Source organism: Callionymus lyra, chromosome 2 (genome assembly GCF_982586985.1).
Source record: "Callionymus lyra chromosome 2, fCalLyr1.hap1.1, whole genome shotgun sequence".
Taxonomy (NCBI): Eukaryota; Metazoa; Chordata; class Actinopteri; order Syngnathiformes; family Callionymidae; genus Callionymus; species Callionymus lyra.
The window spans coordinates 41,891,180-41,906,547 of record NC_141819.1 but is presented as its reverse complement, the minus strand read 5'-3'; the positions used below and the strand labels follow the sequence as shown (position 1 = coordinate 41,906,547).

At 38.4% G+C, this 15,368-nt stretch overlaps 1 protein-coding gene across 2 annotated transcripts in view; it reads right to left on the bottom strand.

Moving 5' to 3' along the window:
- The window catches only part of nhsa (Nance-Horan syndrome a (congenital cataracts and dental anomalies)), a 60,168-nt gene extending 48,629 nt beyond the window's left edge, over positions 1–11,539 (bottom strand). For both annotated transcript variants that reach the window (XM_087785301.1, XM_087785302.1), the window contains exon 1: positions 11,091–11,539. In XM_087785301.1, the coding sequence (XP_087641427.1) occupies positions 11,091–11,370 (280 nt within the window). In that variant the 5' untranslated portion in view covers positions 11,371–11,539. The remainder of the gene's footprint in view (positions 1–11,090) is intronic.
- Between the last annotated feature and the right edge of the window lie 3,829 nt (positions 11,540–15,368).

Sequence of the window (15,368 nt, the reverse complement as noted above, 5' to 3'; positions counted from 1 at the left end):
GAAAGAAACTGGCAGCCACTGAAGAGATTTAAGGATCGGAGAAATGTGAGTTTTGCATCAACTGCAGGCGAGACAGCTCCTTCTTGTTTAGACATGAAAACAAACTGTTACAATAGTCTAAACAAGAAGACACAAACATATGGATTACAAGCTCCAGATCATGTTTCCTAAATTTAGAGATTTTTCTCAGTTGAAGGAATCAGTTTCTTGTCAGTTTTCTGTAGTGTTGAACTACAGACATGTCTTTGTCAAATACAACACCCAGGTTTATCAGGCCCAGCTCATAATGGAGAGAGGAGCTGTTTTTTAAGAACAGCCTTTCCTGCGATGTTCTTTGTTTAAAGTGGAGCCATTTGTTCAGAGGACGGTGATGAGAAGCAGAGCCACCAGACTTGATTCTCTCTTCAGATGCATGCCTCCTGCACCACTCAGAGTGTAAATCACAGAGACAAGTGAGGACCCACAGCACGGGAAGATTATAAAGAAAATAAATGAAAGAGAACGAAAGATAGATTATAAGATCAGACGTTTCTTTCTTTTTCTTATGTGGGAGAAAACGTTCTGTTCTACGCTTTGAACTGGTTCATTTCATCAGATTTTCTGCTTCATCTTTTGCAGATTATTAAAAAGAACTTCCAGTTTTTGTAAGATTCATGACTATAGAACACAAGTATTTCGATTCAGGAACTATAAGATAAGGTATCCCTTAAAGCAGGGGTGTAAAACAAAATCAAACAAGCCAAATGTCTTTGAAGCAGCCTACGCGGAACAAAACTTATGTTTATTAAGATATTGTCTTCTTATTCCTGAATGCCTGATCCCAATGATCTGTGCATTTATTCTCCTTCATCAAAAATACTCAACATCACTTTACTGTTATCGGAAGTGTCTGCATTATTGTTGACATCAATAATCTCTCTAACTAAGCTTAGCTTAAACACTGAAATATTAATAGGTTTGACTATCGACTAGAAAAGACATAAGTAAATTGCGAACCAAGGGCCCAATGTGGCCCCTTTGACTGTGGCCCTCATGAATACAGAGTAAATCTATTAAACTGACCATTTAGAAATGTTTTCAAATAGTATTATTAGTTACTATTTCAACTATTTTTTTTATCTTTATCTAAAACATCTTTGGTGGTTTTATATCATATTAAGATGTTAGTATTAACATTTGTTTAAGAGTTATGTTGAATTAGAATTATTTAATATACAGAAGAAAAAAAAAGTTCCTGTTTGTCTTTTCTGTCTTATGTGTCTCCTTGAGAAATAGAATTGCCGACCCTGGTCTAGAAAGGCGCTTAGGAAATAATCATTACTTACTTACTTACTTACTTACTTATGGACTAGAACTTAACACATGTCTTATACTAAGGAGATGGTAGAGGTTAACAGAAAAATGATGAAGAACATAGCTGTTATTATTCATAGAAAATGATCACTCAACTACAGTCTGTTTTTTAACATTGTCCTTTTATGGTTGGGTTTCCAACTCGGCAACAAGCCGCTTTGTTATCACCTCTCATGTCACTTTCCCAAATTGAAAGGTCCTCAGCAGGTGAACGCTCTGTTCCGGACCAGAGCCTTCCTCGGATGCTCATTATGCTCCAGTCGTAGTCACTTCTCAGCTGCTCTGACAACGTCGGACCAAAGGTGAAAGAGATTTGTGGCCAGATAAATGGGATTCTTCGAGACCATTCATATAAGGATTCTGTCACGTTTACATTTCTGCTTAAGGCAAACTTTTGTAACTTTCTGTCCCTGCTTTACGTCGAAGATCATTAAATAATCTGTACACAAGTAAAAATATATTTTGCCTATATGGAATATTATTCATTATTTTAACTTTTATATGCATGTTTTTAATAAAAAACTCTCCACCAACTATAACTTGGACTGTTTGCAATATGGACGATCAAAAGGAAACTGCAGTACGGACATTTTTAATTTGTAAATATGACCAAATAAAGATCATGGCTGCTGTAAAATCATTTTTTGTTACTTTTATGTTGTTCATTCAGGCATATAAGCAAGGGGCTTTGAAATAAAGTGTAGCAATGAATATAACTTCATAAAATAGTAAACACGTTTATTTACAATAAAGTTTCATTTCAAATTTTGATAAAAATATGTTTATATATATATATATATATATATATATATAAACATATATAATACATTAAGTTACGGAAATCCCTTGGCATTTGTGGATGAAAAAAGTACAAATTTAATCAAGACTACATGAAGAAAATCCTATTAAAGTATTTCATCCTTTTCTTCTGCGCTTTCTTGATATGATCGAAAATAACTTGGATTATGATCAAACCTTGACATAATTTTTGCAGAGAAACTCATGAAAAGAACATATTTCAGGTATTTATATTGATGACACATGTCTCTTTAGATGAAAGATCCTGTCGTTGACAAACAAAGAAAATGATCAACTCCTGAACGGAAGTGCGCTCGATGAATTCACCCCCACAACTGCAGGTGCTCATCCTAGATGTGGTGTTGGGATGATTGATGAAAAAAGGCTCTTTGAACTTCCTCGTCACGGCTGATCCGCAGGCGAGGTGACGGGAGTTCACATTCCAGTCAAATCCCAGTCTAAACACCTGCATGGCGAGGACGAGGATTTTCCTCCGAGTTTGAACTCAAACGCTCTTCCTTGTCTGTTTCTGAAGATCACATGAACGACTTATTCGTTCTTTGAAAGAACATTCTTACTCCAATCTTTATCTCCCACTGCAGCACGAAGAGCTGCTGACAAAATTAACTTTTTAACTTATATGCCAGAGCAATATCCTTACATAACAATCCGAGGTCTGACATATACAACTACAGAAGATCTGGAGAACTGTGGTTTGAGTGAGGAGAGGAAAAGAAAAAACTCTCAGGTGGCCTGAGACATGTCTGGGGAGTGTCTGCCCACAAAAACCAGCCGACAATAGTTTTATGACTTCGCAAGCTGTCAATATTCCTCCAGGTTTCCACGGAAAAAGAATGTGGGCAGATGTTAAAGTCGAACAATGGTTTATTTGAAACCTTTGGCATTGCTGCGTGGTATTAACAAGTTGCACGGTAAACTGAAGAAGTTAAATCAAGTTCACGCTGACTTTCGTTGCCAATAGGAAAAATAGGTGGGTGGCTTCTCTTTTTCGCCTTTAAATTCCACGTAAGTGATGAAAAAATGGAAAAAAGTCGAGAAAACCTTACTCATCATAAAATAGGCTATATAGTCATGATAATAGATGTGTTTTATTTCCTCCTGATCTTCATTGACTAGTTGAGATCTAACCTGATGTCGAACCAGAGAACTGTTGATTGAAGAATAAACATATTCCAATGTAGAAGTAAATACAATTTTTTGGGTCAATTTTACTACGAAGTTTGACAATTTTACCACCATTTACATCTTTATTGTAATAAATCTTGAAATACTTTCTATTACAAAGATAGTTTTTTATTTTGTGCAAAGCAGATTACGTCACTTAAACCCCTTTTTAAGCCAAAAACACTTGGAATAGAAATTCAGTGAATATCTGATGAAATAGCATTTTTTAATTTTTAAGTAATGTTAATAGGGATTTAGACCTTTGGTGTCCTATCCTTGATCACATGTGTTGATCTCAAGGCCCAGGGACTCAACTAATTTTGGTAAATAGTAAATGGCTGTTACTTATATAGCGTTTTTTTTATATGCTTATTCAGTACTCAAAGTGATTTACAGCAAGTGACGCATTCACAGATTCACACACACAATCACACATTAGGAGCAATCAGGCTAAAGTGTTGTGTCTAAAGACACAACGCCACAATCTCATCCGGATTGAACCCAGGTCACAAGCCAACCACTCTACCTCCTGAGCTATGACGTCCATTATATGTAGCCGACAAGAGCATTAAAACAAAATGAAAGTCAAGACTAGCATCGTGAGAGATATACACAAATTAAATGTATTATTATAGAAAGCAGAGATAACAAGTGTCAATGCCAATTTTTTGAATGAAGACACAGATAGCCTGAAACTATTTTGAAGTCTTCTTTTCGCTCTCTTTATAAAGAAGAGCCAGTTATTGAATAGCAAACGCCCATGGCCGAGATGATTTCTTAAGTGAATTTGTTTCTTAGAATGAAATTCCTTAATGGAATCCGTAATAGACCCAAGAAGCGAGGGACATCCTGGAAAGGTTGATTTTCTATGACATGGTACAACAAGTCCAACACACCCCTATAGTCATGAGTTTTTAGATTTAAACATGAACAGTAAACAAACACAAACAGAGGGACTACATGGAAGAAAAAAACAGGTTTGCCCTGTGTTGCCTTACACTGGGTGTGTAGTACCACGACACCTCCGTCTGCCATGTTTGTACGACTTCTCTTTTGAGCAGGTGAAAGTGGTCTGTGTGCTTGTGTGAATGAAGTTCATTAGAGTAAGTGCGGAGATGTTTGTTTAACCAACTGGATTGGCGGTTTTATTATGCCCGGACCCGGGCCCGTGTTTGGTCGCTCCCACTGACCTATGGTCATTCAGCATCATGTCAAACGTGAAATCCACTCTAATTGGCCGGTCGAGCCTTTAAAGCTGGAGTGATGGAGCAAGATGGAGGGCACTATGTTTGCTCTATTGTGTTGTGGGGGGGTGTGTTTGGGGGTTGGGAGGTCAGCAGGCTTTTGAGGTCAGGGGTGGAAGACTCCCCCACTCTCGTCCTTTCTTCGGGGGCTGGCAAGAAAGAGTTTATCAACACCCCTACATTTTTGGTAGAAGATAAAATAACCACAGATAAACCCGCTTTAAGTTTCTGAACTTTTTCTCCTTCCAGATCACAGGCTTACGAACGTTGGTCTACAGAATATACAGAAGGTGGAGGGATCTAAGGACAGCTGCTCGTGAAAGGTCCCGCCGCAGGAATGTAAAGCGTAATAACTCACACATTTCCCAAAAGCCAAAGTTCATCCTTGATTTGACTGGAACGTCAGCCTTCATAAACAAACTTTGAAACAGATTCTTCTGCGTCTACACCTCACACCGGTGGACAATTTAGGAAAAGCATGTGTGGGGGGGAAGGTCCCAGAATTGCAAGCGGGCACTGTGGTTTCCTGCTTTTTTTTCGACTTGACAGAGCATTTAAGGGAAAACCACTTCAGTCACGGAAAAAAGCTTGGTGCACAAGTGCTTTAAACTGAAGGGTTATCTCTGGTTTCAACCCAATATTAAAGCGAGATATCATAATAATAATAAGGGATGAAGAAGAAGTTAAAATTTTCTCACGAAGGCCAAAGAATATGTTTGCAAGATACCAACAAAAGTAGTAAGAAACAGTTGTTCAGGTGGCAAACGGAATTTAGGCTTTCTTAACTGAAGTAATTTAAAGGGATATCTATGTTTTAAATCCAAAATAAAGTGATATAGCTTATTAAGTTACGGGAGGAAGTTAGATACGAAGCGAAATCTCGATAAATGCGGTAAGAAAAACTTTTTCAGGTGGCAAAGGGAGGAAGAAGAACGATATTGAGGCTTTTCAAGTGTCTATCCGGGAACAGGGGGGTTTGGCTCGGAAGGGGCAGAGCAAGTCTTTGAAATCTTCTCTGTAATTAGGAGGCTACTGGCAGGTTGTCTGGACCTGCAGAAAAATGCTGACTAATCATCTCAAGTAGTGGGTAGTTAATAAATAAAGTCATCCATCTTTGCCTCAATGAAGCGCGGTGATTAGAAACCATCGTAGAGAACGAGCTAACTACTACTTCAGTAATTACGCACCAACAACACGGTGTTTTGGCTCAGATTAAAAGATTAAAGAAACTTAAATGAATGTCACCGTATACGCGACATGACCTGATTGCTACTGACCGGTGGGAGGTCCATCGACTAACTGTTGCTAAGTAAATCGAAAAGTCACTATGGATGCCAGAACCAGGTCAGCGTAAAAGCCGACCATTAGACGGCTAATGTGTCCTCCCAGTTCGAGCCACTCTGGGCGAGATTAGATCCGTGGACATGATGTGCTGCTGCTCTGCACCGAAGCTTTCATTCCAGGCCAGCGGATAAATCACGTAAATGCACGTAGGTCACGGTGCTGAAGAGGAAGATCAGCTCCGTCGCAGAGTCGGGAGACGGAGAGAATCAGTGACGCCGACTTTCACTCTAATGCTTGTTAAAGTCAGATCACACGGCCTTTTGACATTTAGAAACTTTGCCTTTTCTTTTGGAAACGACATATTCTTCTGCTAAAATGGGAATACTATAAAAAATGAATTGTTGAACGATTAGATGGAGTATCAGAGAAAAAGTTTTATTTTTTAATGAAACTTAACTTAAACAATTTTAAGTATAAGAGTGACTCAACTTGTTTGTTGACTATTAAGGTAACAAGGTTTTTATCTATTCAGTCTCACACAGATAGGTATTTTCATTTTTGGATTTTTTGAAAATTTTCTTGCCTTTTCACAATCAAAACATCCACAGAGGTTACTTTGGCGGTTAGTGCTTTTTCTGGGCTTACTTAGCTGAGATAATGGAGTTATTACCTTAGTCCGACAAAGACCAGATTCTAAAAAACCCGTTAGTTCAACTTTAGCTCTTGATTTTTGTCTGATTCAAACTACAGGAATAATCCAGTTAAGCCTTTACCAGTTAGCTTGGTAGAGCCTGTATCTGACTGTTAGCATGATTATGATCTAGCTGCTCATAGAAAACTTGTTCATAGACATTTGTTTTCAAATGCACAAGCAAGTGATGCATACATTTAAAAGAAGTGTATTAGAACTACACAACAGTTGGGGTAAATGTAAGTCATGTTGCTAACTAGCATCAACTCACAGTTCCCGTTCGATTTTGGGCAAAACAAAGGAAAAATTAAGAAATCTTGACCATAATTTATTCATTGTTTGAATTAACTATTCAATGCAATTCAGTATATAACATACATGATAATTAAACACATAATTAAAACAATTGTTTTTGTACAAAAATATTTAATAGAGTAAACCCTCCAAAGAAGCGGACATTCTGCCGTATTTGAAATCTTTTGAGAAATCATCATTCTCATCTGCAGAATGAATAGAACACAGATCGTGTCAAATTTGAACAGGAAGTTTCCGGGTCATGGTCTACAGCGCAACCTACTGAAGATCGAGTGTGACCAGTACTGAATAATCAACTCTTACGTAAGATGACCGGATCAAACAATTCTCTTGGATGTTAAAACTCAACTAAAATCTATTAAAGTTTGCTGTAAATTATTGGCAGAATCAACCCATGACCCTGGATTACTCGGTAAAAGGTTCGACTGACTTTGTGGACTTCTTTCATGTGGATCGCTCACCCAGAAATTGAACTTGGAAGGATGGTTGGGATCTATTCCGCATTTTAAACCAGACATTAAAGTTGGTTCATCTACTCCAGCTATGATAATTTGATTTTCCTCCAGGTTTCAAACCATTTCTTGCCGCTGACCCACCACTGTTACATAATACCGTCCAGTAATCTCAAGTATTCCGTGAAGGAGGCATGTGCTGCTGCTCTGTTTAGGATCGGGACCAACATGGTGAGCGGCCAGCCATGTGCGCTGAGAGCAGAAAAAGCCGGAGGGCCGCTCGCCGTCACGAGTATTACGACTCCCCCTCCACGTTCAGCTCAGTGTAACCTAAAACCCTAGCGAGTGCTCGTACACGAGACTGAAGTACACAACTCCCTCCTGGCCAAAAGGGCTGTGATGCTCGTCCAAAAGCGTCGTCCAAATACACAGCTGAGGGGAAACATGCCAGAGAGACCGAGAGCAAAAGATGAGTCACTACTTTGAAACCAACAAATGTTCTTCTTTGACAAACACGTATCCTTATTTACTTTTCTCCTTAGTAGAGAAGTCATGTGTATGTAGATGCTGCATCTACTCCAAGAAGCAAAAACTATAGAATTGATTTATACATTTATAAATAATTGCAGTTGGTGTAAGTGTTAGCTCTGAAGCGAACTGGCATTGTCTCAAAGAAAATAGACAGGAAAGGGTGGTTCAAGAACTAGTTTTAAGTCAATAATCTTTCATCTATGACACTCAGATGTATAATTTTAACCTTTTTTACAAGTTGAAAACAACTGCATTAACAACACATGGCAGTTGGGGAAATCACTGCTAGAATATCCTCACAATTCCTGTAAATTTTTTGTCAAAACAAAGGAAAATATATGAAAACTTATTCATGAATTCATTTTTTATCTCATAAGAATGACGTAATTAAGAAACACCACTTAAGAACTGTAGTGGATATGACAAGTAATAACATATTAATACTATCAATAACTTGAGCAAAATTGAAGAAGTGATTTACACGTTTATAAATAATTAAATAAAACTAAACAGCAGTTCCGGTAAGTTTTAGCCATGTTGCTAACAAGCATTGCCTCATTTTTTGTATAAACAAAGAAAAAGGAGGGGAAAGGCAAGTAAAAAAAACATTTAAAATCTTCCTTTTACACAAAAACAAATCCATTTTAATACCTATATTTTAAGGTAAGCTTGCTAAAAAATCTGCTCCTGAGTTAGCCTCCGCGGGTTACCTGGATGACAATATAAAGTTGAGGAATGGGTATATTTAATTTAAATGTGTTCTCTATTGCATAAGAAAACGTGATGTATTCTTTTAAAAGGCATTTAAACCACAAAGCAAATGTTCCTCACTAGCATCACATCAAACTACCGGTTCAATTATTTTTTTAAAACAAAGAAAACACAGGCAGTAAAGATGAGTTTAGATGCAGATAAACAAGCTAGTAATTTGGTTAGACTGAAGTTTACAGGAATTTTAAAAGCTCCTTCAGCGAAAAGTGAAGTTTTCAAAGCTAGATTAGCATCCAAGGATCAGAACCAAAGGCTCTTCTTGATGTTGTGCAAAAATAGAGCCGTTTTTGAACAAATATGAAAGTGAAACAGTCGGTTTGTGAATGACAAGGACACGAATCAGCGAATACATATAAACACCCGAGTTTCTCACCCTTACAGTGGACAAACAAGAAGGAGCCACATCAGAGGGGCCTCCTCTGCACGCCCAGCTTTGAGGCTCTGCTCCATTTACATGGATTGTTATTCATGTGAGCTTGTGTTCTTTAAAGATGACACCATTAATATGAAAAGCACAATTAAGAGTAATTAGGCTTTTCCAGGCAAGCTCGGGGGAGAGGCGGCAGGAGGAGGGAGGAGAGGGGAGGAGAGGAGAGGGGGATGATGTTCGGTGACTAAGCACACAAGATCTCTGATACAACATGTGGTGTGAAGGGATTTGCTCATTTCTGAAAAACACATGTGACGCAAACACATTTCACAACAAATGAAGTCGGCTTTAAATGCAGCAGCTTGTTTTTGTTTTGTGCTTGCAGTACTCCTAGGTACTCTAGTCTCTTAATATAACTATGCCCGGAAAAAGAGTTAATGTCAAAAAACAAAAACTACTTTATATTAGATAAAAGGTATTAGACAAGTGCATTTTAGTAATGTATAAATTTGTGATTGATTTTGCATTTTTTATTAAAATGAAGGACATATGTATTTAAAATAACATTAAGGTAATGTGCTATTGATTTTCTTTTGTTTTACTTTTTTCGATAACATGTCCCAGACTTTTAGTAATAAGTAAAATTATTAGTGTATTGAAGGTAATAACAAATAAAACTCCAATACAGAATCATTATTATAATGAAACAGATCATCTTTCCACATGTATTTATTGAAGAGACACCCAGTGAAGGGCAATCAAACATCAATACAGTATAATTACCTTTAAGCTAAATAAAAGGTCACTCGGGTGTCTTATCCGTTGCGTAGGTTAAAAGCTTGGGGCCCCACAGACCACATAGAAGGGGGAAGAAGACATGCAAGAACTCGCCCGGCCTGCACCTATAAGTGGGCTAAACCCACTGGGGTATGTCGGAACTGGAGAACCAGGACAGTTTAGGGGTGTAAAAGGGGGGCAGAGACCCATTTCCACAGTGTTTCCTAGAGAGCGGGTTTATACATAAACACTCACATGCCAAATACGAACCAATAACATATCACCCCCCGCCCCCCCACACACATACCCCCCTCTTCTGTCACCCAGAGGGGGGGGGGGGCTGTGAGTTTAAAGAGCCAGGCCAGGCCCACATGCTGTGTTATCAGGGTCATGAATTTCTGCTGGCAGCCGACCCGGACCCCAGCATAATGGGAATTCATTTCAAAATAAAAGTTTTTACTATGTATATGGGGTCCACCAGTTTTGAGGGGCAAAATATAGTTATTCAACAATCAACAGGTTTTTGTTTTTTTTAAGAAATATGAAAATATTTCAATAAAAGTAAAAATGTTAAGTCATATATATTATTATATTATTAATAATTATTCTTATTATACATTTTCACATGCCAAATAATGACAATAAAAACTCTTCTAGGGGCTAATATATGTGTTTTAAATACTTTTTTAGATTTGTGTATGACCATTTAGTTTCCTCAGGGGCCACATTATATACTCTGATTGTCATGTGGGGCCGTCAAGCAAAAAAAAAAAGAGGAGCTAAAATATGATAGAAAGACGTTAAAAAATAGTTAAAAATAAATAAAGCTAAATATGTAAATAAAATATGCATGCACATTGAAAAAGAACTGATACAATAAAAAATGCAATGTGTATATCAATATATAAAAGTGGCAAGAAAAAAAAGAAACAATGAAGAACTTAATATTTAGAGAATATATCCAATGTTGTCGGAAACATTTCTAGTTCTACAGTGACCTCTTGAGAGCCACTTAAATACAGATGAATGGCTTTATGTGGCCCCCGGACCGCACCTTGCCCAAGTCTGGTCAATGAGAAACCGAAAGTATAAATGTAAGAGATTAAAAACGTATTTAGTTCAACGAAAATAACTCAGAGATTCTTAACTTTTTTTAAAAAAAGTTTGATGGAAGTTAAAAGGAGTTGTTGTGAGTTTGTGTCGCACGGATGAAGGTGTTGCCTCCTCCTCGCCCTCATATGTTCTCCTCATGGTACTCCACACACACACGCACACACGCACACACACACACACACACACTCTGTGGAGCCGGTACTTACGCACTGCCTCCAGTTTGGGGTCCATCTCGGCGCAGGTCACCTGGAGGCGGCTGATCTTGCCCTGCAGCCCGCGGACGCGCCGGCTGGTGGACACCAGGTCGCCCTCCAGCTCCTGGAATATGGAGCAGGCGTGCTTGGCCAGGTCCGACAGCTGCCGCAGGGTCCGGGACAGAGCCACGTTACTGATGGAGACCAGGTCCTCGTAGAGGAGACCCTCGTCGTTCGGGACCGGGTACCTGCAGACGAGCTGAGGCTCCACCAGCCGCTTGGCGAACGGCATGTTGTGTTCGGGAGGTAATCCGAGCGAAAAAAAGTCAGGCAAAGTAGAGAGAAAAGTCCCCACTGATCCAGTCCTTTTGGGCTCAGCTGCTGCTGGTATCCCCCATCTTTTACGCGAGGAGCACTGGTGCGGTCCTCGCCGCTGTCCCGGGTCTACTGAAGACCCTCTCACTTTCTCACCCTTCACCAGAGAGAGCTGGAGTTACACGAGGGCGGAGGGGAAACCCGGAGTAGCGCACTTCACTGGATCAGGACTGCTTCTCTGTCACTGTAGAGTCTTCTCAGTTAATTGTTACAATTACTGATATATTAGAAATAGTTTCATAATAACAGACAAATTAAAGACAAATACAATTTATTTATTTAAAAATATTGTCAATATTTGGGTGGCCCAGAAAATAAGTGTACTTACTCTGAAACAAAATAATGGTTTCAAGAAAAAAATTACAATTTAAGGAAATTGTGCATTTGTTTTAGGAAAGTTTTTTTAAAGTCTGTAAATTGGTCCAGTACTTCTGGCTACAATTTTGGTCAAAATTGTAAATTTTCAGCATTTGTTTGTTTTTGTTTGTACGCTATCATATTTGTTCACAACAGGGCCGGGTCTAGGCAGGGGCAAGAGGGGGCCTGGCCCCCTCAAATAAATGTTGTGCCCCCTCAAACATACATGTAAGTAAGTAAGTAACAGCACAAGATTTGTGGCTGCCCCCTCATACATGCCTGTCTAGACCCGGCCCTGGTTCACATGGTCATTTGTTCAGATCTTTAATAAGTAAGTTCACATATCTGTATGGGACCAATGAATGTTTGTCTTGTTTCAATCTTTAATAAAAAACATTTTTCAAGTTGTTTTATTGATTAGATTTTATTTTGTGATACCATGTCAAAATAAAAATATGTAATAATGAAATAAATAATGATAATAATAATAAAAAATATACACAGTTATTGTAATGATTAAAGTCATACATTTTCATTCATTTTTATCATTTCCCATGTTATTTTTATAGAAAAAACGAAAAGTGGAGACAAATAGCTAAGACAGAAAGCCAAGAGGAAAAGCCAAGAAAAAGACAGACACCAAAAAAAACAAATAATGAAGAAGCAGGAGAAGGAAAAGAAAGCCAAAAAAGCCAAAAAGAAGGTCGAGACCAAAAATAACCTTTCTTGGGAATCTGGCTTTACTTCACTGGACATTGAGAAGCTTCCAAATGAGTCTATTGAGCCCAGACTCCCTCTTACAAACCTGATGTCCTCACCGTCAACAGCATCTGCACAATACCATCAATTTATCTTCAATATCTTTAATACTTTAATAGACAACGATGAAAAACAAAGAATTAAGAAAAGTGAAGATGTAGACCACAAGTGCAGATGGAAAGAAAAGTGAAGAAGAAGACGAAAAGAGGGGATGAAAAGACAGAGACAAAAACTAAAAGCGGACATAGACAAAAAGTGAAGACGGAGAATAAGAAAAAGATGAAAAGCAAAGATGGAGACAAATATGAAAATCGAAAAGATTGGACAAAGATTGAGACGAGGACGAAGAGCAAAGGATAAAAGAAAAGTTAAGACGAAATGCCAAGACAAAGACGGAGGCGAAAAGTAAAGATGTAGACAAAGATTGGAGTGAAACGCAGACAGAAATGAAAAGCGATGACAGAGACGAAAAGTGGAGATGGAGACGAAGACATAGATGAAAAGCAAAGACAAAGACGAAAAGTAAAGATGGAGACGAAGACATAGATGAAAAGCAAAGACAAAGACGAAAAGTAAAGATGGAGATGAAGACAGAGATGAAAAGTGAAGACAGAGATGAAAAGTAAAGATGGAGACGAAGACAGAGATGAAAAGCAAAGACAGAGAAATCAAAGTTAAGACAGAGATGCAAAGTAAAGATTGAGAACGAAGACGAGGGTAAAAAGCGAAGACAGAGACAAAAAGCAAAGATGAAAGCTTTCTTGTTTTCTTAATGTTTGGTTCAACATAGACAAATATTCAGAATACAACTCTGAACAGTAGCTCAGAGAGTCACTTAGTAAACTTAAGTTAAATTCCTGTCACAACGATCTGTGTGAGATAATATCTTGAGTTAATGACTTGATCCCAGTGTTTTGTTGAGTTTCCTGCTCAGACATAACACAAGTATATGATCACTTGCGTGACAAACAGAGTATCCCTGTTATTTAGTGGGTGGTATTCTTGCCGAGGTTAATCTTTGCTTTCACCTCTGTACGCTCAGACCTGACAGCTTAGTCCAGGCCTCATTGACAATTGCTGAATGAGTGTTTAGCTAAATCCCAGCTGACAGAGCCAGACCGGGCAGAGGTGGCCGCCTAAAGCCCTTCCTGTGGTCAAACCAAAGTCCACAGCAGAAGTGCAACCTTTGCAAAGCTCGCCGCCAAACAAAGAGGAGACGAGAGACCCATGTCGTCATCTTTGAGTAATGATGCCGCCACAAAAGAGCCAAACAGAACTGACGGACATTGCTAATCTTTGTTGGGAATCTGGTCGGCTTTAACTTCACCGGATAATTGAGAAGCTTCCAAATGTTGACTCTTTATTCAGCCCAGACTTCCTCTTGCAAAACTGATGTCGTCACCGTCAACAGCAGCTTCACAATACCACCAACTTATCATCTTAAACATCACTGAAACTGACCCAAGTATAAACAACTTTGAATTTTTAAAATATATAAGATATGATATTAATTCAGAGATTGGTCAAGTACTCGGACAATACTGATCACGGAAAATGAACTGCATTGAATTAGTAATAACATCAATACCATGAAAAGCATTCAAGAACAAATGCTATATATATAAATGATCAACATAAACATCAAAAAGATTGATTAAGACAGAATTCTGTAACATTCAATAATAAATAATATGACATAGCTTTAAGAATGAATATGAGGCAAACTAACAATAATAGTTCTTCTCTCTAATCCTTTCATCTCTAAAATATCATCATTGATCAGCTAAAAAAATAAACAACATTATTTTGATTGTTGTTGAAAGTTGTTTGATAACAGTTGAAAATTGTTAGATTACAATTGCTTTTTTTTCTATGCAGTTAAAAGTGGGTTGATTACAGTTGAAAAATCTAAAATTGAACTTATATCAAATTTACCAATATATTGTGAACTGATGTAAAGAGCTTGATGAAACTCAAATGGAAATTAAGAAATCTAAAGGTCAATCCATGGAAGAATGATTTAAAAATACTTTGCTCTATCTTATCCTATACTATATTACTATGCTATGCTAGACAATGCTAAGACCGTCTGTGTGCAAGTGTCTGAGCTGGAGAAGATAAAATACTCATTAGATTTGTGTGAATCCAGCAAACATCCAGCAGCAACATTAATAGTAATAACTATCTCTCTGGATAATAACAAGACAGTGTGGGAGTGTAATTACAATAATCTGGCGTATACTTAGTGGCATCTCCTGCCTCTCACATATAGTTTCCTCCTCACATGCAGCTGCCGCCACAACACCTTTAAGTGGTATTTATAGTTGGAAGGTTGTCGGGTTAAATGATGTATACCATCCAACAAGAGCCGAGTCAGCAGGTAGTGACATGTCGGACTGTGCCAAGAACCGGGTTTGGCACCGCCGCCATGTTGTCGCGCTTATTTCATCTCTCCAGTTCCTCGAATGTGTGACTGGAGCCCATGCACACACACACACACACACACACACACATGCGCACACACACACACAAGCACACACATTTTGACTTCAATATAAGTTTCAATTTGAAAGTCCCTTCTAACCCACCCAGTTGCATGCTGGGAGCTTGGCAGGTAATAACAGGGAGTTGAGTAATATTCATATGAGCGGCTCTGAGGAGAGCCAAGTGTGTCAGCGGATATTCTGGGTGGCAGAGTGTCTGGGAAAACGGCCATCAGAGGCGATCTGTTGTTGACCCTTGCTTGTTGTGTCTGTCATGGAAGCAGCTGCTTTGTGAATGTTGGACACTTTCATCTTT